Raw genomic sequence first — 22833 nt, forward strand, 5'->3', positions numbered from 1 at the left:
AAGGAAATGCAAAATTTACTTTCATCAGAGAACATGACTTTGGACCACTCAGCAGCAGTCAGTCCTTTTTGTCTTTAGCCCAGGCAAGACGCTTCTGTCGCTGTCTCTTGTTCAAGAGTGGCTTGACACAAGGAATGCGACAGCTGAAACCCATGTCTTGCATACGTCTGTGCGTGGTGGTTCTTGAAGCACTGACTTCAGCTGCAGTCCACTCCTTGTGAATCTCCCCCACATTTTTGAATGGGTTTTGTTTCACAATCCTCTCCAGGGTGCGGTTATCCCTATTGCTTGTACACCTTTTTCTACCACATCTTGTCCTTCCCTTCGCCTCTCTATTAATGTGCTTGGACACAGAGCTCTGTGAACAGCCAGCCTCTTTAGCAATGACCTTTTGTGTCTTGCCCTCCTTGTGCAAGGTGTCAATCGTCGTCTTTTGGACAACTGTCAAGTCAGCAGTCTTCCCCATGATTGCGTAGCCTACAGAACTAGACTGAGAGACCATTTAAAGGGTTTTGCAGGTGTTTTGAGTTAATTAGCTGATTAGAGTGTGGCACCAGGTGTCTTCAATATTGAACATTTTCACAATATTCTAATTTTCTGAGATACTGAATTTGGGACTTTCATTAGTTGTCAGTTATAATCATCAAAATTAAAGGAAATAAACATTTGAAATATATCAGTCTGTGTGTAATGAATTAATCTAATATACAAGTTTCACTTTTTGAATGGTATTACTGAAATAAATCAACTTTTTCATGACATTCTAATTTTATGACCAGGCACCTGTATGTATATGTATATATATATAAATAAAATATAAGAACATGAATATATAAATGTATAAAACATATTCTCAAAATATACTGTGTGTATTTATATATACACAATAAATATACATAGTACACATACATATATAATGTAAACAAACTTATTTTGGATGCGATTAATTCGCGATTAATCATTTGACAGCACTAATAGACAGACAGACAGAGATAGACAAAAACGAGTGATAAATAGAATTAATTATAGATAAAATGAGCGATAGATAAAATGAGCGTTAGAGAGATAAAATGAGCGATAGATAAAATGAGCGATAGATAGATAAAATGAGCGAACGAGCAAGCGATTGAACGATAGATCGATAGATAGACAGACAGACAGATAGAACAAAGGCTGGACCGACGACAAAATGACAAATAGATGGATGGATGGCTGTATATTCAGATAAAAAAAAAAAGACAACCAGAATGTTTAGGCCACAATGTTTATTCAGTAGTGTTGTTTTAACTTATAGGTACAATACTGTCTGCTTTTTGTACAACTAAAAAAAAGTTACCATTTCTGTCTGCTGTGCTAACACAATACCGATCACTCTAGCCATTCTGGCGTACACATCGCGTCTAAACGACAGACATTTGCACGTTTCCAAATGGTAGGCACTTTTAAGGCAAGGTTTAAAACATTTGTGAATATACATTTATATATAATTCTATATAGATTTTTCCCATACATGAATAAGTAATTGGATGCAAAGTTCAGAGGTCTACTCAAAAAAACAAACAAAACTAACAGCTAACATTGAAAACTCAAATGTGGCCAAAGGGATACACAGCAATGTGAAAATCAAATGAGTCTTTGGCTTTGCCTATGTTTTCTCAGTACCTTGCGTTGTTCAGCTCCAGCTAAGATTAGGTAAGGGTCAGTACAATCACTTTGGGGTGTTGGTCACAGTTGGGTACCTAAACAGGGCAAGGAAGGAAAGATACACAGGGAGTCACGCTTCTCAAGGCAACTTCACAACCTTTATGCGGATCTAGAGAGCGTGGGTTTCATCATACTGATCTGTATGGGACATTACTGGCCTCCATAATGGTTTCTGAGCACTGGAAAGATACATTAACAGCACTAAAACTGGGCTTTTTCAAACAAATCGCAAACTAGTGGAAACTTTAAAAATGAATGATTTCAATGAAAGTGATCCCAAGTTGCTAGTTTGTTTGGGCCCAGTAGGAAAGCAAAGCCTGTAACAGTAAAAAATAAAAAAATTAAAATCAGGTCTACTCTCTCCATGAACTAATAAAATAGATCACTGCAGTGTGACGTGAGAATAAATGCAAGCTTTTCATCACTGAAACATCAGAACGGCACTCTGATCAAAGGAAATGCATGTCTGGAGGTGGGCAGGCAGTGTCAGATCCCCAGTATGAGCTACCTCAAGCTCTCATCACAGAGGACAGGCTCTGGGCTCATCAGCTCGATAAATCAGCCTCTTTTTAACCATGTGAGAAGCTTTAGAGTCGCCAAGACGAGAACGGATGAAAAATGGCACTGTTTGTTTTTGTTAACCTGCAAACACTCAAGCACAGATGTAACTCAAATTACTTTTCAAGACATGGGTCTTTTGACGCATTTTCAGTTCTAAGCACCAAAAAACAAACAAACAAAAAAACCCGCTGAACTGCATGTTGTGAAATAATAAAATTAACATTGCAACCTGGATGGAAACATTTACATTGACTCGTTAAGAGTTATTAGATTTCTGAAACCTACAGAAAGGCATTTTTCAATATACGAGAAAATGATAAATTAATGAAACACTTATGATCAACATCAGACATGCTAGGACAAAAAAAAAAAAGATGAGAAATGAAGTCAAGACTGATACAGAACAATTATATTCAATTATTCCACTTTAAAATTTCTTTACAAATACATACTGCTACAGTTAAAAAGTAGTCAGCGCCTAAAAACAGCTCCTTTGACAGAAGACTGATGCAGATATCCTCACCTTTACAGATTGGGTTTCTTTTTTTCTTTTAAGCCTTTTCAAATACACAGAAAATAATGTTTAAATACAGAGATTTGCCATAAAATAAGTAATGCTTGCTTTTTTCATAAAAAAAAAAAGAGGAAAGAAAAGGTCTTAATTACAATACTCTATGCAAAAGCTTTCCTTTATGTTATTTATTTTTTCCTCAATCATGACGCATGATTTATTTTATTTTTTTATGCAGAACGAGTTTGTCGTAGTCACTGATATTAGACCATCACTCTGGTTGGTGAAGCTCGGTTGTACATGAGTGAGTCTATGCGTAAAACTCCTTGGTGGGAGCTTTCTGATAGGCCGCTCCAGACGGCTTCCTTTCCCCGAGGTCGTAGCTGCCTTCGTCCTTCTTTCTCATGCGGTACACCAAAAGGAGGATGAGGAAGATGGCAAAGAGGAAGCCGATAACTCCACCCGCAATGACAGCTGGAACAGAGGATTTAAGAAGGCCTAATGAGTCAGTTTGTTTCAATTAAGATAAGCAGACATAGTTGAGTTGCTGTTTTCTCACGGTATATGCGAAATCTTATTCCTGTCCGACTACGTGACTAAAGTGCCATCTGGGAGTCTGTGGCTCATACAAAATAGACTCAGATTATGTCCAGTAATCGTATAATTAAATAAGGAACCCTTCAACACTGCCGGAGGGTCAAGAGACTGAGCGAGAGGAAGTGTGGAGGAAGACAGGAAGACATTATTTCTTCTCATTGCGATTCTGTCTTTATTCAACAGGATATTAAAGCGAAGTGTGTTTAACTTAAGAATTTGACCTTTGAACATTGAGAAATTGATCTGATGTTTTGACTGAGCTGTATGGTAACATGCTCTTTATGTTTTGTGTGTCTCTCCTAAGACAAAAGATAAAGTGGGCGTTCTGGCTGAAATGTGTAGTAATTTCTTGAAACTCCCAGTGAGGGCTGCAATTCAGCACCATCAATTATAAGCAAGAATTTCATTCTAATTTAGTAGCAAAATTATTATGAACATTTATGTTAACTACCATTTAAAACTTTGGTGTCGGTAAGATTATTATTACTAGTACTATTTTTATTTTTCAAGGATGCATTATATTGACACTTTTACATTGTTACAAAAAAATGTTAAACATTCAGTTCATCAAAGAATGTATTATGGTTTCTGTAAATATATTAAGCAACACAACTGATTTCAACATTGATAATAATAAGAAAGGTTTTTTGAGCAAAAATTCAACATATGTGACCCTGGACCACAAAACCAGTCTTTAGTAGCACGGGTATATTTGTAGCAATAGCCAACAATGCATTGTATGGGTCAAAATCATTGATTTTTCTTTTATGCCAAAAAATCATTAGGATATTAAGTAAAGATCATGTTCCATGAAGATTTTGTACATTTCCTACCATAAATATATAAAAACTTCATTTTTGATTAGTAATATGCATTGCTAAGAATTTCATTTGGAGAACTTTAAAGGCGATGTTCTCAATATTTTACAATTAGTTTATCTCGGCCAAATATTGTCCTATCCTAACAAACCATACATCACTGGAAATATTATTTATTCAGCCTTCAGATGATGTACACTGCCCTCCAAAAGTTTGGAAACACCCCAACGTTCCTAAACCTTCCAACAAGACAATGACCCCAAGCACACTTCCAATCTGTGCAAATCCTATTTGGAGAGGAAACAGTCAGCTGGCATCATGTCTGTGATGGAATGGCCTCCCCAATCACCCGACCTCAACCCAACTGAGCTACTATGGCAGGAACTGGACCGTGATGTCCGTAAGAAGTGTCCAACCAGTGTGAATCATCTTTGGGCAATCCTTCAGGAGGCTTGGAGTAATATACAGTATCAAGTCAATGTTTGAATAAACTGACAGCTCGTATGCCCAGATTATGCAGAGCTGTAATAACTGCTAATGGTGGATATTTTATGACTGGTTTTGTAGTCCATGGTCACATATTAGAATGATTTCTGAAGGATCATGTGACACTGAAAACTGGAAAACGGCTGCTGAAAATTCATCTCTGCCATCAAAAATAAATAATGTTTTAAAATATATTGCTATTTAAATTGCAATATAGTTTACAATATTACTATTTTTCCTGTATTTTTGATCAAACAAATTATGGCATCTCCTAAAAATACTCAAAAGTGTTTTGATAGTATCTATTAATAAATGATTATTTACAGACCTGCCAAAACCTCTGTCCTCTGGAAGAGATTTTCCGACTGGACATCCAGGGGTGATGGAGGGAGGCTGGTGGTGCTTGTGACTAGGTTTCTACGCAAGTCTTCTGTGGCAGGAACTGGGTCCTAAAGAGAGTGAAGAAGAGGATGCGTTACACTCAATTTGGAGTGACGGATGATTTTATGACAGCAGTGGGCTCTTTGCTGGCTGCATGACTGCACATTAATATCATTGCCACTCATAGATCCACCTGTGACCCCATTTACACCTGGTTTCGGTTTCAGGTGATCAGATACATACTACCACTTGTGATCTGATCACCTGAGACGGATGATAATAGCACCTTACAGCTGGTACCCACCTCTATCCTGACTCGTTTCTTTGTGTCTTTGAGGACATCGCGTGACGTAGATATCTCCACTTTCGGTGTGAAGTCTTTGGTGGTGTCCTGTGTGGGCTCTGCTTTAGGCACGATGAACAATGTTTTTACTGTGACAGTTTCCTCAGTAAGTTCTCCAGCTCCTGAAAGACAAACACAATCTGTGCTTCAACTGCAATATCCAACATGAAGGGATCAGATTGCGCACCTTGAACGGATGAGGCACTTCTTACCTGATCCTGATCCAGAAGTGAAGTCGTCGTCATCTTCGGGGTAACCTCCTGACCCGGCCTCCTCCAGGTATAAGTCATCGGTCGAGGAGGTGGATTTGGCCGCAGAGACTGCTATCTGCAGAGATTAAAGTTAAAAGTAGTCATAAAAATGGAGATTAAGACAGAAAGGAGTGTTTTCAGCTGTCATTGTCTGTGTCTTATTGCTCAAACCCCTCGACCAAAGGACCAGAGGCTATGAAATCGATTTGTTTCAGTAATGTGTTTGAAACTAGTAAACTGCCCATCTTGCCACACGATGAATGAGTATTCCCTGTCTCCCCCGCTTACTGCTAAAATCTGAAAGTCAATATTTTCTGCCTTAACACGTATTATACACAGCCTAACCTTCTCATCAAAGACTCGGCGCAGACACAAGCCCAGAAGCTACAAGTAAAATGTGCTCCACAACCGAGCACTCAGAATGAACTGCAGACTCAGCTGTTTCTGTAGAGCCACATTATGGCATTTTATGCAGAAACTTTCCAACAACAGGTTCATTCTCAGGAGCCCAGCTGCATCACCTACGAAAGAGCAAATGTACTAAATAGTTTTGGGAGTATTTAAGTGCAAGAAACATTAACAGTTTGTGCAAAAGGATTTATTTAAATTACGTAATTGTCATTCTTTTCAATACAAACACTCCCAATTTCTATGCCAATTTTATTATACATTGTTCCCCATTCACAAAACTCACTCATTTGCCTAGTCCAATTAACGCTGCACTATTGAACAGGATTTTATTAAGAGTGGCATTTGTGTGCATATTCTAGCAATCCTGGCAGCAGTTATTCATCAAATGATGGAGTAGAATTCTGTAATCGGATATATTTCTAGATACGCGGTGTAATGAAGTGCAGTTTATGCATTTTAAAGAGCATATTCAGGTGTCTGCTTCACAGTTATGGAGAGAGATAGTCCCAAATATGCCAGATCATGGTAGAATTTTTGATGAAACCTGAAGTGAGACATTAAAATATGAAAATAACTGTGATTATAAATAAAAAGAAAAATACCTGAAAATTAGTTACTTTGTTGCTAATTAACTTGCCAAGTTAAGAAACAAAACTATAAAAAATAATTGTGAAAAAAATAATAAATATATTACCTGAAAATTATTTTAAGTTGATCGTTTTTCTACCCACCATAAGAATACTTTTAAAAATAAGATTTATAAAACTTAAAAAAAAAAAAAAAAAAAAAAAAAAAAAAAAAAAAAAAAAAAAGTTCACAAAATTCACGGTTCGGTTCGATAGGACAGAGTGGCGTCATAGTTCGGTAGGTTTTCGATACGTGGGGGGGGGGGGGGGGGGGGGGGGTGTGTACTGGTCATGTCGCAATGTTGGAAATATTGGAAATCGTTTTAAACGAATCAATGGATATCACACAAGCAATGCACAGACTTTGCGCAAGAGTTATGCCGGTGAACGTCTTAATCTCAGTCAATTGACGCGGGTGAAAAAACGAAAAGAGGGAGCAATGATGGACAAATACACTCAGAGGCTATGAGAGACAAATCCAACTTCAACATATGCTGATAACGGTAGGCTATATAGCTAACTGTTTTAATTTATTCCCTTATTATTTCTCTTGTGGCCCATACATAGTGAAAAAAAGAGAAGATATGTATTTCGTGTTAAACAGATTGTTTTTGAAAGTCGGTGCTTGAAATAAATCTTTGTACATCATTGATTTTTATTGATGACTGCAGTGTTAATATTTTAATTATATGCCTATAATTCATTGTATCCTATAATATACCTGTTTTAAAAGACCTTTTTTAAAACACTTTAATTGTAGATTAAATAGCCTAATCTTTTGTTACCCTTGCAGCGTGTCAGTAATGCAGTATATTTGCAGTAAAAATTAATTGTAATTTTAATTTAATAATAAGCAACTTCATAATAAAAATAATAGCCCTAATAAAAATATGAACGTAACAGGCCTACATTAATCGGAAAAGCCAAATCCTTTTAATATTGACAATAATTTATGTTTTTGACAACATCCCTGGCCATCATCAATGCAAGATCATCGTCGATTGATGGAACCCAACAAAGGAAGGTTATCGCGTGCCCGTCCGCTACGCCACTGAGCAGACAGCACGTTGCCCGTTACGTCTTGTTGAGTGCAGTGGCACTGAGAACATTATATATTCACACACTTTAATCTCTTTTATTTTCCAAATGTAATAGGATGAGATCAACGAATCGAACGCCTCATACCGACCGGTTCAATAAGAATACGTGTATCGATACACCCCTAATGATGATAATAATAATAATAATAATAATAATAATAATAATAATAATAATAACAACAACAACAACATAATACTATATTTAAATATCTGTGTCAACTTTGAATCATTGTTCCAGTGGGGCACAGATTGGGATACACTATCAAGCGACAATATAATGTGAAAGAATGTGTTAACTATCTGTAGAGGTTTTTGTGGTAGTGCTAATCATGTTCCTTTGTGTTATTTGGTCTTTGTGGATTGGTTTACCAGTACCATGGCAACCAGCATTGAGCATCAGTCAAACCCTGCCTGTGACCGTCTCTACATACTGATGCGGCCTAGAAAAGGGCCCATAATGTGCTCACCATAAATCACACTACAGGGCCTAGGAATAAGGCACAGAGAGTCTGTGGCACACATATTGGTATCTTTGTTCTAAGAGCTGTCCCTGTTCTCAGCCAGAGTGAAATAACATGTATAATGTTGTATTGTCGTTGTTGTTGTTTTCACAGAACAAAAAGACAAAGACTGAGAAAACTGTTTTCCTACCGAAAACATTTTTGGGGAAATTTGTTGTTAATGAATGTATATAAAACTTAATGATGTGTATTCATGTTTGTGAGACCTAGTATCTTCTTAAAAAAAAAAAAAAAAAAAAGCCTAGGCCATCTCTCACAAAGAGGTAGAGCTGTACAGAGGATGGTGAATGGACACAATGATAAAACACAACAATAACCAGCTCATTCAAAAGCAGCAGTGACTTCCCACAGAAAAGCATTCAACCCAAAGTCCTGATCAAAGGAGGAATTTGTTCAAAGAAACTTTATCTTAACCTTTCTAACCTAGCATTGCTATTCTCTTGGTAGACAATTCATTTGGCCGGCCCACACGACACTGCTGTTGATTTGGTCAAATTCTTTCTCCACTGATTGAAATGCAAAGTACAAAGAACACAATTATCTGGGCCACACACACGGGCGCATCAGCAGCGCTCAATATCTTGAGTCAATTCTTTTTGTCAATGGGATTCTAGTCAAAGTCCTGCGACGAGGTGTCTAATGTGTCTTTATGTCTGGCTACGGACAATAAACAGCCCACAGAGCTCTTAAGATGCTTTCAAAACCTTTTGAAGGAATGTATTTTACTTGAGTGCTCTTGAACGATTAGGGTTTAGTTTGAAACAAATTAAACAAATTGCACCTGATCGATGCGATTCTTTTGTGCTCGAGTTGTGCATTTACATTCTGTGATCATCATGGAAAATTTAAATGTGCAACAAACAATTAGTGATGATTGCTTAGACAAGCACTTCAAGTTGGGGCTATTAAACTCATCCCACACCATTATTAAGCACATGAATGATACCTAAAATCATGTGGTTTGATGAGAAGTTTGCTACTATTTTTGCAAGCGATTCGATTAATGGTGGGACATAAAACCAGGCAAAAAAAAAAGTTGCTTTTACTTAGAAGTGACCCAAGCCATATTTAGGGACAACAATATCAGAAACTTTTGACATAAACAAGTAAACAACCACCTAGAAACAAACCAGGCCACCCTAGTTACCAGACACAACACCTTGGGAAACCACAAATCAAAACACTACAAAAACAGCCACACATTTATTTTTTCATTATTTTTCATATTTTTTTCATTAAAGTAAATAAAATATAAACATGAACATACAGTATATATACTAGTACATATACATAGTCTTTTACTGTGTATATATATACACTAGGATATAATAATAATTATTATTATCGTTATTATTATAAATTTTATCATGCACAAAGTATATATAAATTTTTCCGGATTCCATTTTTTCCCCCCATTTTAATTTTTCTAGCCTCTGTTTTAATGGTTGAATTAAATTGTATTAATCAAAAAGCATGTTTATAATACAATTTAACAGCAATTTATTACAAGTTGAACAAAAATAAAAAATAAAAATGTATTTGATAAATCAAAAACATCTCTAAATAATTGATTTTATAAAAAAAAAAAACTTTTTTTTCAGAAATACGGTGTTGTGTATGTAAATTGTTCTGGTAAATATTTCCTTAAAAATAATGTTTTAATAATTGTATTATTATTAGTAGTAGTTCTATCATTACTGTCACAGTTTCTTCAAGTTAAACTAAAGTTTTATTTTAATGGGTTGCTGTGAAGACCTTCAAGTTTCTGTTTGTATATGATATGAATATAGTTTGGGATTCCACTATTCCATCTGCGTTCTATATAAACATATATAGTGTACACACACACACACACACACACACACACACTTAAAATACATACATTGTTGTTTTGAGCATCCTACCATGATTGCTACATGTTAAGAAAAAACAGAATGCAAGAATGATTGGGGCCATATGAACTGGTCTGATTACACAGGACGTCCTTAAGACTAATTAGTCGACTAGCCCTTTGTCCCTAATATGTGTTTTTGCACATCCCTACCTGACACACATTTCTCGTCTGTGACTTCGTCCTGCTGGGGAAATGTTGTCATGTACCGAGTGCAAATAAGTTCATCAGCGAGGACAGTGACTGAGGGACAGTAACGAGCACTGGAGAGTGGCCTAGTCAAGCAGGGAATCAGCAGTAATGAAGAGGCCAGCAGTTTGTGGGCCCCGTTATGAAACAGTCACAGCATTTACTTTTGTCAGTCTTTAATGAACAGGCAACCAGCAGGAGGCTGCTCTGTTTCCATAGTGAGGCTGGGTGTGAAAGACAGAGACAGAGAAACCAGGGAGGGACAAGCGAGAGGACAGTGACCATAAACGAAATAAAAAAAAAGACTGATGGAGGTAGGGGATGGGGACGTAGGGGAGCGAGAGATTACCGCTGCTAAGGACAATCTGCTGCCTTCAGGTTACGTCGCTAAAAGCCTGTCAAACTGCACATCTATGCCTAGCAACCTCTGAAAGGCAAGAAAGGCTCCCACTGTCTGACATATGCTTTAAGCCATGTCATTGTTAAAGCAGGCAGGGGCAATGGAGAGAAGGACAAACGTGGCAGAGCATTATTTGGTCTGGCTGTCCCCCACGTCATGTTAGCAGAATTTGCTATTCTTAAAAGCTGAGGATGATGCATACATCTCAAAAGAAGTGTCAGGGTTTTGTGTGCATGCATTCAGATACTACGCAGGCAGATACTCTGCCTTACACTGATACCTTATGCTAAAACAATATTTTGGACGCTACTTTGTTACTTTTAATCCCTCAAATGTGATGGAGCCTGTTAGTTTACCTACTAAAAAAAAAAAAAAAAAAAAACTGCGAGGTACAGATCTACAACACAATTAATACTGAAGTCTAGTGCAGCACCCAGGTCCAGCAGTCAGGCTGCGTTTATAATGAAGTTTGAGGATTAATCACGACTAGTTGGCAACGGCTCTCGTGGCATGGCCCCAAGAGCGTACAAGTAAAGAAGCAATGTCTGTAATGGAGATTAGAGATGTTTATTTTGACCACTTGAATACTTGAGATAAATCAGCCAAATAACACGTTCTGTGTTAGAAAAGCTTCACTCATGGCAGTTTAATTATTTTGCTTTAAACACTTTTTTTTGCACTTATTTGATTAAAAACACAGAAAATAACTGCATTATTGTGAAATTAACACAATTTACTTAATATGTTTTGAAATGTAATTTATTCCTAGTGATGTCAAAGCTGAATTTTCAGCAGTCATTACTTCAGTCTTCAGTGTCATATGATCCTTCAGAAATCATTCTAATATGCTCATTTGCAGCTCAAGAAACATTTGTTATTATCAATATTGAAAACAATTGTACTGCTTAATATTTTTGTGGACACTGTTTACATATTTGAAATAGCATCCTTTAGTAACAATGTAAAAATCTTTGCTCTAACTATCTTTTGCTCTAATCAATTTTCGATCATCCTTACTGAATAAATTAAAGATAAATAAATATCCTAATGACCCTAAATATGTGAATGATAACAATTTAATAACAATTAAACTTTAAACAAACAAACAAAAAAAACAATTTGCCAATGTAGTAAGCAAAAATAAATGTAGTCTTTATTTTCAGAAAACAAGTCAGAATTTACTTCATGCTACATTTTAATAAAGCTAAAATAAAATATAATTTCACTTTAGCAAAAAATATTTGTATCAGTTTTTTTTCTTTTCATTCAATTTTACTTTTATACATTTTATCAGTTCACTTCTAACTTGATTTCAGAGAATGTATTTTTTTGGGAAAACAAGACACTATTTTTGGCAGTGTAACAACAAACAGGCCACGGTGTTTCTGGTTCTATCAACTCAAGGACATATTTTATGTGTTTAGCATACAGAGAAGTACACAGTGTACAGTTCCCCAATTCAATTGCTGTTCCAATGCAAACTAGCAAACCACAATGTACCATCCAAAAAGTCATTAGGCTAAATAAAAAATGCTTTACAAAATTTTGTGTTTTCATGATAATTGCGGTCACTTCCAATTACTTGTGCTTAGAGTCAACCATCAAACGCACTGAATGTATAAGATTTGGCAACAATGGTCCACTGTTGTATGTTCAAAGTCACCAGCAACACATCAACCACACATTAGAGATATCTGAAGCTGTGTCAACACAAAGACAGACCTGGAAGTTACACATATGGTTAATCAAACAGTCAAAGGGACTTTTCAAGCAGCGATTTACTCAGGAACTACAGCGCTGTGGAAGAACATAAAAGCAGAAGGGGTATTATCTTTCTGTTCTTCTAGGCCTGAGGTTTTATTTTCTTCCTAAGGTTCATATTCAGGAACTAATTAACAAGAAAACGAGCAGAGGGGAGCTTCTCCAGGAAGTGGACACCAATCAAATCAAGCCCAAATGGGCCTGGAATGTTTGTGAGGTGACATTATTTACGGGCCACGAGGAGACTGATCTACAAACCAGAATCTCCTCATCAGTCCTGCGAGACACATGAGGCCTTTCCTTTTTCTCCACACGGAGGGTTAAGAAATGCTTTGAAGCTGACTTTGACTGATCAAGGGATAGGAGCTACATAAATGTCTAGAAGTTTTAGGGAAGTGCTCATTGAGCTCTAATCCTCAGTCTAACAGCACAAAATGAAGAATCAACCGTAGACCTCCAACATATAAGCCTCCACAGCTCTGTGCACCAGAGGTGACTGTATTAATCAAAAAGAAAGCTCACAAAGAACCTCTCCATGGATTCATTCCAGGCTCTTCATTTCATACAAAGAAAGCCTCTACGGTGAAGTTCATGCAATATTTCAAGGTCTGTCTTCATGCAGAATCCAAAAAATAAAGCATTTTTTAAAAAACGAAAAGAAAATGGAGACAGCTGCCGCTGAGAAAGCTGAAAAAGAGCCCATTTATCACCAACGAATCTGGGATCCAGAGAGGTAAATGTAAACAGGGGAACTGAAGTTCTCAGCAGGCTGAGCGTCTTTGGTCTACACTGGCAGTCGTTTGTCCGCAACTCGCGCTCTCATAGTCAAATATGCTCGGGAAAGCATGTTGGGCAGGGAAGCAAGTGCACTGGCCCGGGACAGATTAATACGCTCTCAGATTCCAAAACAAACGGCTGTCTGACATACGCAGGCCGGCGCCACATTCCAGGGCTAGTGCCCCATGTAAGGATACGAAGGGTCTCCTTGCTGTAGCTGCAGAGGCGACAACTTTTGCAACAACCGTGGAAGCACTCCACCAGACCTTTTGCAAAACATAAAGGTCTAATGGGACTTTCAATAGAAAAAATACTTTAAAGTGCACCAAAAAGATCAAACCAAGGTTATGCATCAAATATCAATGGCAGTCATTTTATGCAGGTCATAGCTAAAGCGTTCATGTGCAAGCTTATATATGGCTTCTTGGTCACCTTCTCTGCTGTAACCTGGCCTTCCATCTCATAAAGGACAGGACAGCCAGTTACAGCAGGGCCAGATGGATGCCAGCCCCTGAAACTGACCAGGGCCATAACTACCCGATCCCAAACCTGTGGCGGGACAAATTTGTAAAGGCATTCTGACAATATTTGACAGCATTCTGCTACCTCTTCACAAAGACTATGATTCCTGCATTAAAACCTTTTGCATTTAAAGGTCTATGTCAAGAAAATACTGTGTTAATTTATAAATAACAAAGGAAATATAATATTGTAACTTGAAATTTGTTTTCGCAACTTGAATGATCTCAGCCATGCAAATGAAAAATAAAAAAAGTAGTAGTGTTTTCCTCCAGACACATCATACTGCAACTATGACTTCCTGTCTTGGTCCCCTGAGAGGATGAATAACAATTTCATGGTTTCCAGGCCAAACAGAAACAACTGACAATCGTCCCGGAGGTGTACAGGCTCTAGATTATTATCTGATCTATAATAATGCACAATACAACTTTGAGATCAACAATATTCACTCCAAGGTAATATTTGTTCCAAGAAAATATCCATATCACCTTTGTTCAATGACGTCCGATTTGCCAGTAGATTTAAGAAATGAAAATTTCATAGGACCTTCCCAATAATTAACTCTTAAACTGTATTTTAAAGGATTTTCTAATCTAAGATTGCAATCATTGTGGTTTTGCTCTCATCTCCAAGGCTTCTTATGACTCTAGAGTGGATGGCGCATGCCCGGTGATTCCTTGACCCAGTTAAACTGCTTTTGATACTCACTAGAAACCCAAGAATTTTTTGTGAGCCGTGAAATGCTATATGCTGGGAAATAGGCTTCGCCCTCCCAGTCATGTTTTGAATAAAGATTAGCAGTTACAGTTAAAGCAGATAAAGTTATGGATTTGTAGCTGTGCGGCAGTTAAAGAAAAAATGGGACAAGTATGTCAACCTTCCAGGGATTTGATTTCACATTTGATTTTATAAAACACCTCTCATGCATCTGCATGAGGGATAAGGGATGAATACAAATCAAGCATCAGTGACTGATGGGAAAAAAAAAAAAAAAAAAATCACCTTATGCCTACAGGGGAAAACCTCAACACAACTTCAAGACATGCAACAGAGGTTTAACATGCGCAAAAAAATATATATATATAAAATAATTTTCACTGTATTAAAAATAAGCACTATAAAAGGATATAATTAGCATATAATTAGACAACAATTAAAATTGTTCTTGTTGCTAATTTTATATTACCTGAACAAGAAATCTGTATTTGGCCAAGACTATTTTTTTTTTTTTTTTTACGAAATAGGCTAAAATAAAAAGCAATACTATTGAAGACATGCCATTCATTAAGACAGTCTTAATGAACAGCACTAGTTGATCCTACAGAGAGAACTTTGCACATGTTTACCTGAGGAGAAAATTGATTCAGGAACATAAAATACACACTGAGCAATATCAGCAGTCTCGTTAGGATCTTCAAAGATTTTTTCTTAGAAATAAAAACAGTGAAGATATCAACTCCTTGAGATGGTTTTTTTTTGGGGGGGGGGGTTGTCTATCCACTTCTCTCCATCCTTAAGCATTCTCAGACATGTTAAACTCTCACTTTTACTTCCAGTTCACATAATTGACTTACCCTTTCATATAAACCACTATATTATGTATTTTACTGTTACTTTAAGGCCATATATGAAACGTTTAGAGAAACTACAAATGTATTTAAGACCACAATGGTATTTGATATCATGAAATAAATATGAACACAATGGCAGTCATTTCTTTCATAATTGATAAGGGCATTTGTGACATTTGTGCTGATTTAAAAACGCACAAATATCGCAAAATGGCAAAGTGATTTCAATGTGCTTTTTAATGGTTTTAATTGCAAGCTTTAACTGGAGCTGGAGGCCGTGGAGAAGCAGATCTGCGACCTGGTGGAGAAGCAGGCCCAACTGAGAGAGCGGAGAGCCGCGCTGGAAACATCCCGAGCTGATGCTCACAAGTCTGGGGTAAGTATACAACATGCTGCTAACACTCCCAACCACCTCTACTCCGTGTGTTTCTCTGCAGACCCTGTGCACCCAGGACGCGATCTTCCCAGATGTCCTTCACTCCGGCACCGGGACGCCACGGACCCTGGGTGCAGCAGCAGCGCAAGACGCGATCCTGAAGGGCGACGAGAGTATCGGTGCTGTCATGCTGCACGCGGGGGTTAACGACACCAAGCTGCGGCAGACGGAGACACTGAAGAGGGACTTCAGGAGCCTGATCGAATCGCTAAGCAGCACATCACCCGCGATGACGATCATCGTGTCAGGACCGCTTCCCATGTATCGACGAGGACACGAAAGGTTCAGTAGACTGTTTGCTTTAAACGAATGGTTATTGTCATGGTGTAAAGAACAGAAACTGCTCTTTGTTAATAATTGGAATATTTTCTGGGAGCGTCCTAGGCTTTTCCGTGCTGATGGCCTGCACCCCAGCAGAGTCGGAGCGGAACTCCTGTCGGACAACATGTCCAGGACGCTGCGCTCCATATTACTAGTAAGCCAATTCTCAAATAACTACTATGATGACTTTTGTTCTACCCACTTAAAAGATAGAAGTACTTGCGTTGTCCAGTCTATACAGACTGTGTCTGTTTCTCGAATGGCGAGGCCAAAATATAAATTTAATGCAGGGTCAAAAAAAAAGTCTGATCGTGATTAAACCATAAAAAAGCAAAATAAAACAGGGCTCCTAAACATTAGATCACTCGCACCTGAAGCAGTTATTGTAAATGAAATGATCACAGATAATAATTTTGATGTACTGACTGAAACCTGCCTTAAACCAAATTAATATTTTGGTCTAAATGAGTCTACTCCAGACTGGTCGTGGTGGCGGCGGTGTGGCAACAATATATAGTGATATTCTCAATGTTACTCAGAAAACAGGATACAGGAGGTTAAACTCATTCGAAATACTTCTGCTTAATGTTACACTGTTAGATATGCAAAATAAATCTCTCCTATCTCTTGCTCTGGCTACTGTGTATAGACCGCCAGGGCAATATACAGATTTCCTAAAAGAATTTGCAGATTTCCTCTCAGATCTATTGGTCAATGTTGATAAAGTGCTAATTGTCTGAGATTTTAACATTCATGTTGATAATACAGATTATGCATTAGGACTTGCGTTTACTGACCTAATAAACTCTTTTGGAGTAAAGCAAAACGTCACCGGGCCCACTCATCGTTTTAATCATACGCTAGATTTAATTATATCGCATGGAATTGATCTTACCGATATAGATATCGTACCTCAAAGTGATGATGTTACTGATCATTTCCTTGTATCGTGCATGCTGCGTATTACTGATATTAGTTATATGGCTCCACGTTATCATCCGGGCAGAACTATTGTTCCAGCCACCAAAGACAGATTCATAAATAACCTGCCTGATTTATCTCAACTGCTCTGTGTACCCATAAATACACATGAACTAGACGAAATAACTAGCAACATGGGCACTATCTTCTCTAATACATTAGAAGCTGCTGCCCCCCTCAAATTGAAAAAGGTTAGAGAAAAACGTACTGCGCCATGGTACAACAGTTATACCCATTCTCTCAAGAAAGAAACTCGTAATCTTGAGCGCAATGGGAGAAAAACTAACTTAGAAGTTTTTAGAATTGCGTGGAAAAACAGTATGTCCAGCTATAGACAGGCTCTAAAAGATGCCAGGGCAGAGCATATCTGCAAACTCATAGATAATAACCAAAACAATCCACGGTTCTTATTTAGCACAGTAGCTAGATTAACAAATAAACACACGCCACCCGATCTAAATATTCCCTCACAGTTTAATAGTAATGACTTTATGAATTTCTTTACTGATAAAATAGATAACATCAGAAATACAATATCAAATGTAGATTCTACTGTGTCTAGTATTTCAGCTTCATTCATCGCACCCAAAGAAAAACTGCAGTGCTTTACAACTATAGGACAGGAAGAGCTAAATAAACTTATCTGTGCATCTAAAACAATAACGTGTTTATTAGATCCTGTACCCACTACACTACTGAAAGAGTTGTTACCTGTAGCAGAAGAACCGCTTCTCAAAATTATTAACTCATCGTTATCTTTAGGTCACGTCCCAAAACCATTCAAGCTGGCGGTTATTAAGCCTCTTATTAAGAAACCACAACTAGATTCTAATGAACTGGCAAATTACAGACCCATTTCAAATCTTCCGTTTACATCTAAAATTTTAGAAAAAGTTGTGTCTGCTCAATTGTGTTCCTACTTGCAAAAAGATGATCTATGAAGAATTTCAGTCAGGTTTCAAGGCCTCACCATAGTACAGGATCTGCACTTGTTAAAATTACAAATGACTTGCTTCTTGCTTCAGACCAAGGCTGCATCTCATTGCAAGTATTACTTGATCTTAGTGCTGCGTTCGACACTATAGACCATGACACACTCATAGATCGATTACAAAACTATACTGGTATTCAAGGGCAGGCTTTAAGATGGTTTAGATCCTACCTGTCCAATCGCTACCACTTTGTTCATTTAAATGGAGAGTCATCTCAATTATCACCAATAAAGTATGGAGTACCACAAGGATCTGTCCTAGGTCCTCTGCTATTTTCAATATACATGTTGCCCCTTGGTAATATTATTAGAAAATACGGGATTAGTTTTCATTGTTATGCTGATGATACTCAACTATATATTTCAACAAGACCAGATCAAACTTCTCAACTATCTAAGCTAATAGATTGTGTAAAAAATTTAAAAGATTGGATGACCAATAATTTCCTCCTATTAAATTCAGATAAGACAGAGATATTACTTATTGGACCAAAAAACAGTACACAGAATCTTTAGGAATTAACATCCCGTGGTAACTAGGAATTACAGAAGCTTCAGTCTGGATCCAACCCTTAAATGATCTGAGATGACCGAACACATGAGAAAAGATAATGCCAACCCCTCAGAGGACGCCAACGTTCAGACAACATACAGAATTACCAAATTTTGCCATAAGTTAAATATATTAAGGTTCAGCAATATATAAATATATTGTGGAAACTTAATTTCCTGTAGAGCTGCTTTGCAATGATTTGTATCGTAAAAAGCACTATACAAATAAACTTGAACTTGTTTTAAAGTACGTTTAATTGTATCCCTTATTTAAACCATTAGAGTAAGTTATGAAAATTGGTTCTTTAAAAGTGACTGTTCAGTTAAAACAGTTTAAAACAATGCTGAATTTATACAATCACTTATAAATAATTCATAAATATATAGAACGTTTTAATAAAAATATGCTTGTAAATATTATGGTATGATATTAAAGCTATACAAATTATACAATTCCATTATTCTTACTTATATTACTTACTATATTCATTTATAAAAAAATATAAATTGAACCTTGGAACAATGGCTCTTTGGTTGAAACAACGGTTTCAATTATTACAAAAGCCATTTCAGATCAAATATATATCTACTCCGATACATACTGAATATCATAAAAAGGCTGAAACACACTGTGATATACTTTACACAGGCCTGTTATTGACCAGAATTATAATAAAAAAAAAATCCCACAAAAACCTGAAAAGAAATATAATAGGTTTTTTGAACAGATTATGTGGTGAAACAGATAACCAATAATGCAATTAGCATGGGCAGAGCAGAAATGATTTGTTTTGAACAGATTGCTCAGCAACTTCCAATCAAATTTCCTGTATTTATGTTATACGGGATCTTTTCTGTAAACCACTTGGGCAAATGGTTACTAAAACATTTGTTTAAATATAAACTTTGTGCTTTTTCTAAGTGAGTTTGCAGAACATTGACATTTGACCTCAATGTGACAAAGTGCATGCTTCCATATTTGCTGCACTCTAACCTGAACCGCTCTTTAAGGTGTTTTAACAACTTAGGTTCGCACTGACACAGACATGAATCTGCCAAGACAGGAAATGAAAGCTCAGTACAGGGCACTGGCAGGTACTCTCACAGGAGCCCAGAGAACATGCTGCACAAGGATCAAGGTGGATGTTTCAGGAAACAGATGCTTCGGATGTGTAGAGGTTCCATTTTGAAAGCTCCTCAGAGAGAACAGCAGCTAAACAGCATTAGTCAGAATGAACAGAGCTGGACCGTCTGGCCTGCTGGCGTGAAGTCACACTCAGAGCACCTCACCGCTCTGTTCCGTCAATGTTTGAAAGGTATTCAAATGCCTGAGAGAAACACAAAGTCGACACACCAGATCTTTAAAGAGAGACAGAAAACAAGAGAAGCTGGAAATCCCAGGCTAATCGACAAAGGTTAAAAGTGTCCGTTTTTTTAATTTTGAACTGAAGTAGTGTATCCTACTCCAAATGAATATGCTAAGACAAATATAAATACATTTCCATTGCTAAACTGATTCAAAGTGGTATCAAAAAATTGCTCTTGTTTGCAGCACAAAATCAACAACCAATGATTAACCAATGAGGTTAATTTGGGGCGGGACTACCAGGTTTGCCGACCAATGAGGCTTTGAAAGTACCACCTTCACGTTTAAATGGTTCAAAAAACACATTTTGCAGTTTCACTTTTTTTTAATAATATGAAACATAAAATAGTAGCCATTTAAAGAGAGAGCTTCATCTGACATTTTTCCAAACTTGCTGAAGTTACAGGCTGGTACTAACAGTGCAAAAAAGAATCACATACCAAACACTTGACACTTCAATACCTGGAGAAACAGAAGGGAAGCACATGTGGCCACATGAATATGTAACAAAGGATAAAACACACATGTTCCTGAGCAGACCTTTGCTCGGGCTGTTCGGTCGGTGTTGGCACAGCATCATGAGATGGATGAATGCTGCCTTTCAGGCCAGAACATGTCTGGCAAATCCCCCAGGTCTCTAGAAACACAGGTGGTGACTTGAGAGAACCCAGGGGGAGAGCATCTCTACAGCATATGTGATCAGCTCTGCCAGTGTGCGGACAAGCAGGGTCAAGAAGCAGGGCTCAACAATAAGCATGGTCTGCTGGCTCGGGGACAGAGTAAGAGAGTTTCAGGCCAGTAGACCTAATGGTCACTCGCCCTTTAGGGCCAATGCTGCACTGCCATTGAAAATAGTATATTTGTTGATCTTGTTAAACGGTTTTCCAGCAACAGTGCATTTATGAATTTATGGAGTTATATTTTAGCAGTACAAGTTTTCAAAGTAAATACAAAAATTATATACACTACTGTTCAAATGTTTGGGGTTAGCACGATTTTTAACATTTTCGAAGAAAATTATTAATATCTGATCAAAAATATCAATATAAATATCATATTACAATTTAAAAATCACTGTTTTAATATATTTTAAAATGTAATTTATTTCTGTGATGGCAATGTTGAATTTCCTAATATCATGCTTCAGAAACATTTATTATTATCAATGTTGAAAACCATTGTGCTGCTTAATGCTTTTATGAAAATGGTGACAGTTTTGCAGGATTCTTTCATGAATAGAAAGTTCTAAAGAACAGCATTTACTTGATATGCAAATATTTTCTAACATTGTAAAAGTCTTTACCGTTACTTTCATCGATATAATGCATCCTTTGTGATTTGTGAAAAATGTAAAGAAAAACCATTCAATGAATATAAATATTCAAATGAATAGAAAATAAATGTTTCCAGCAAATATTAAAAACATGCATGGCAAAAATCAGAACTACTGTGACTGCATAAAAAAAAACCTTACTGTTGAGCCTTGCAATTTAATTTACTGATTTTGTTATGTCCTTTCGAGATACCGACTGAAAAGGCATTGACAAAGGTAAAGCTGTCAGTTACACATTATCTAAGATAAAAAGTTTATTGTATTCCATCGCTGATGTAATATTAAAGCTATTGGCATGAGTGCATAACAACAACTCTGTCACTTTGTCTTCCAAAAAAAGAGGTGCAGCTAATATCTGGTATGGTTTTTGCACCAAACAAAGCTCCTTTTACACCATTATCTTAATGCACTGGGACAGCGGGTCACAATGTGGCAGCGTGAGATTGAAGATAACAAACCCCAGTCATGTGACCGAGCCAGGGACAGGCGCCTCTCGCAGCATTCACTTCAAACGGTCCATGTTTCCCCGAGTCTGCATTAATAAAGGAGCATTAGGCCAGGGCTTTGTGCTCTAGACTACTCCACCCCAGCCCTAAAAACTTCAAGCCGCCCGAGGGAAAATGATGTATAAATTAGCTGCCAGTTCAAAGTTTAATTTAATCCAGATTTCAGCCACTGCTGAAGTGGAGCAGAATGTCTTAGAAAGTCGGTGGGATGCTTTGTCCAGTCTCACGCCTGCCTCCCCACCTCCCATTCTTCGACAGGAAGCTCTGGAAGTTTCAGCTCATTAACCTCTCAGTGGTTAGAGAACCCCGAGCATGCAATAGTCTGAAGCAGAAAAGGAACAAAGGACTGGACACGACAATGCCACAATGTCTTTCTAAGAACATTAAGGAGATGAGCATTGCCTCTGTTTTCTAACACTCTCTGGACTCCTGCGGTGTTGCAATCATCGCTCTACCAAAAGGGAAGTTTTTTTTAAGTGTCAGCTAGTCAGGTTTCACTAATAGAGCAGGAATCAAAAAGTGGGAGCTTTTTCCTGAAAGTTTGTGCTGACGCAAACTGTTTTTCACCCATCTGTTTACATAGGCATCAAAAATGATGACCTGCCAGAGTTATTCATCACTTGGCTCTGAAAATGGGCCCTTATCTGCAGAGATAAAAGCTGGAGGCGATTTCAACGCTTCAGTGGCTGATCTGTTCCAATCCTCACTCTGTCGCAATTGAATTCCCATCCAACCTTTGCCTTAAGAGGATTTGTCCTCAAGGGAGTCAGGAGGCCATGGAATTTGGGAAGAGGGGGAGGGGAATTGCCAGGAAAAAACTTTTCAAAAATCCCAAAATTGGTGACGAGAGAGAACAGAACAAGATCTTAAAAGTAATGAAATGTGAAAGGCTAGTCTCTTTGTCCTATTTCAACAGAGTCAGATCG

General features: G+C 37.4%; 1 protein-coding gene across 1 annotated transcript in view; it reads right to left on the minus strand.

The window, feature by feature from the left end:
* Positions 1-1246: 1246 nt before the first annotated feature.
* Positions 1247-22833, minus strand: part of LOC306885586 (syndecan-2-B-like) — a 33416-nt gene continuing 11829 nt past the window's right edge. The window contains exons 2-5 of the mRNA XM_079442227.1: positions 5614-5728; positions 5363-5523; positions 5006-5126; positions 1247-3250 (exon numbers count right to left, since the gene is read on the minus strand). Of these exons, the coding sequence (XP_079298353.1) occupies positions 3087-3250; positions 5006-5126; positions 5363-5523; positions 5614-5728 (561 nt within the window). The 3' untranslated portion in view covers positions 1247-3086. The remainder of the gene's footprint in view (positions 3251-5005; positions 5127-5362; positions 5524-5613; positions 5729-22833) is intronic.

Source organism: Barbus barbus (assembly GCF_936440315.1).
Source record: "Barbus barbus genome assembly, chromosome: 19".
NCBI lineage: Eukaryota > Metazoa > Chordata > Actinopteri > Cypriniformes > Cyprinidae > Barbus > Barbus barbus.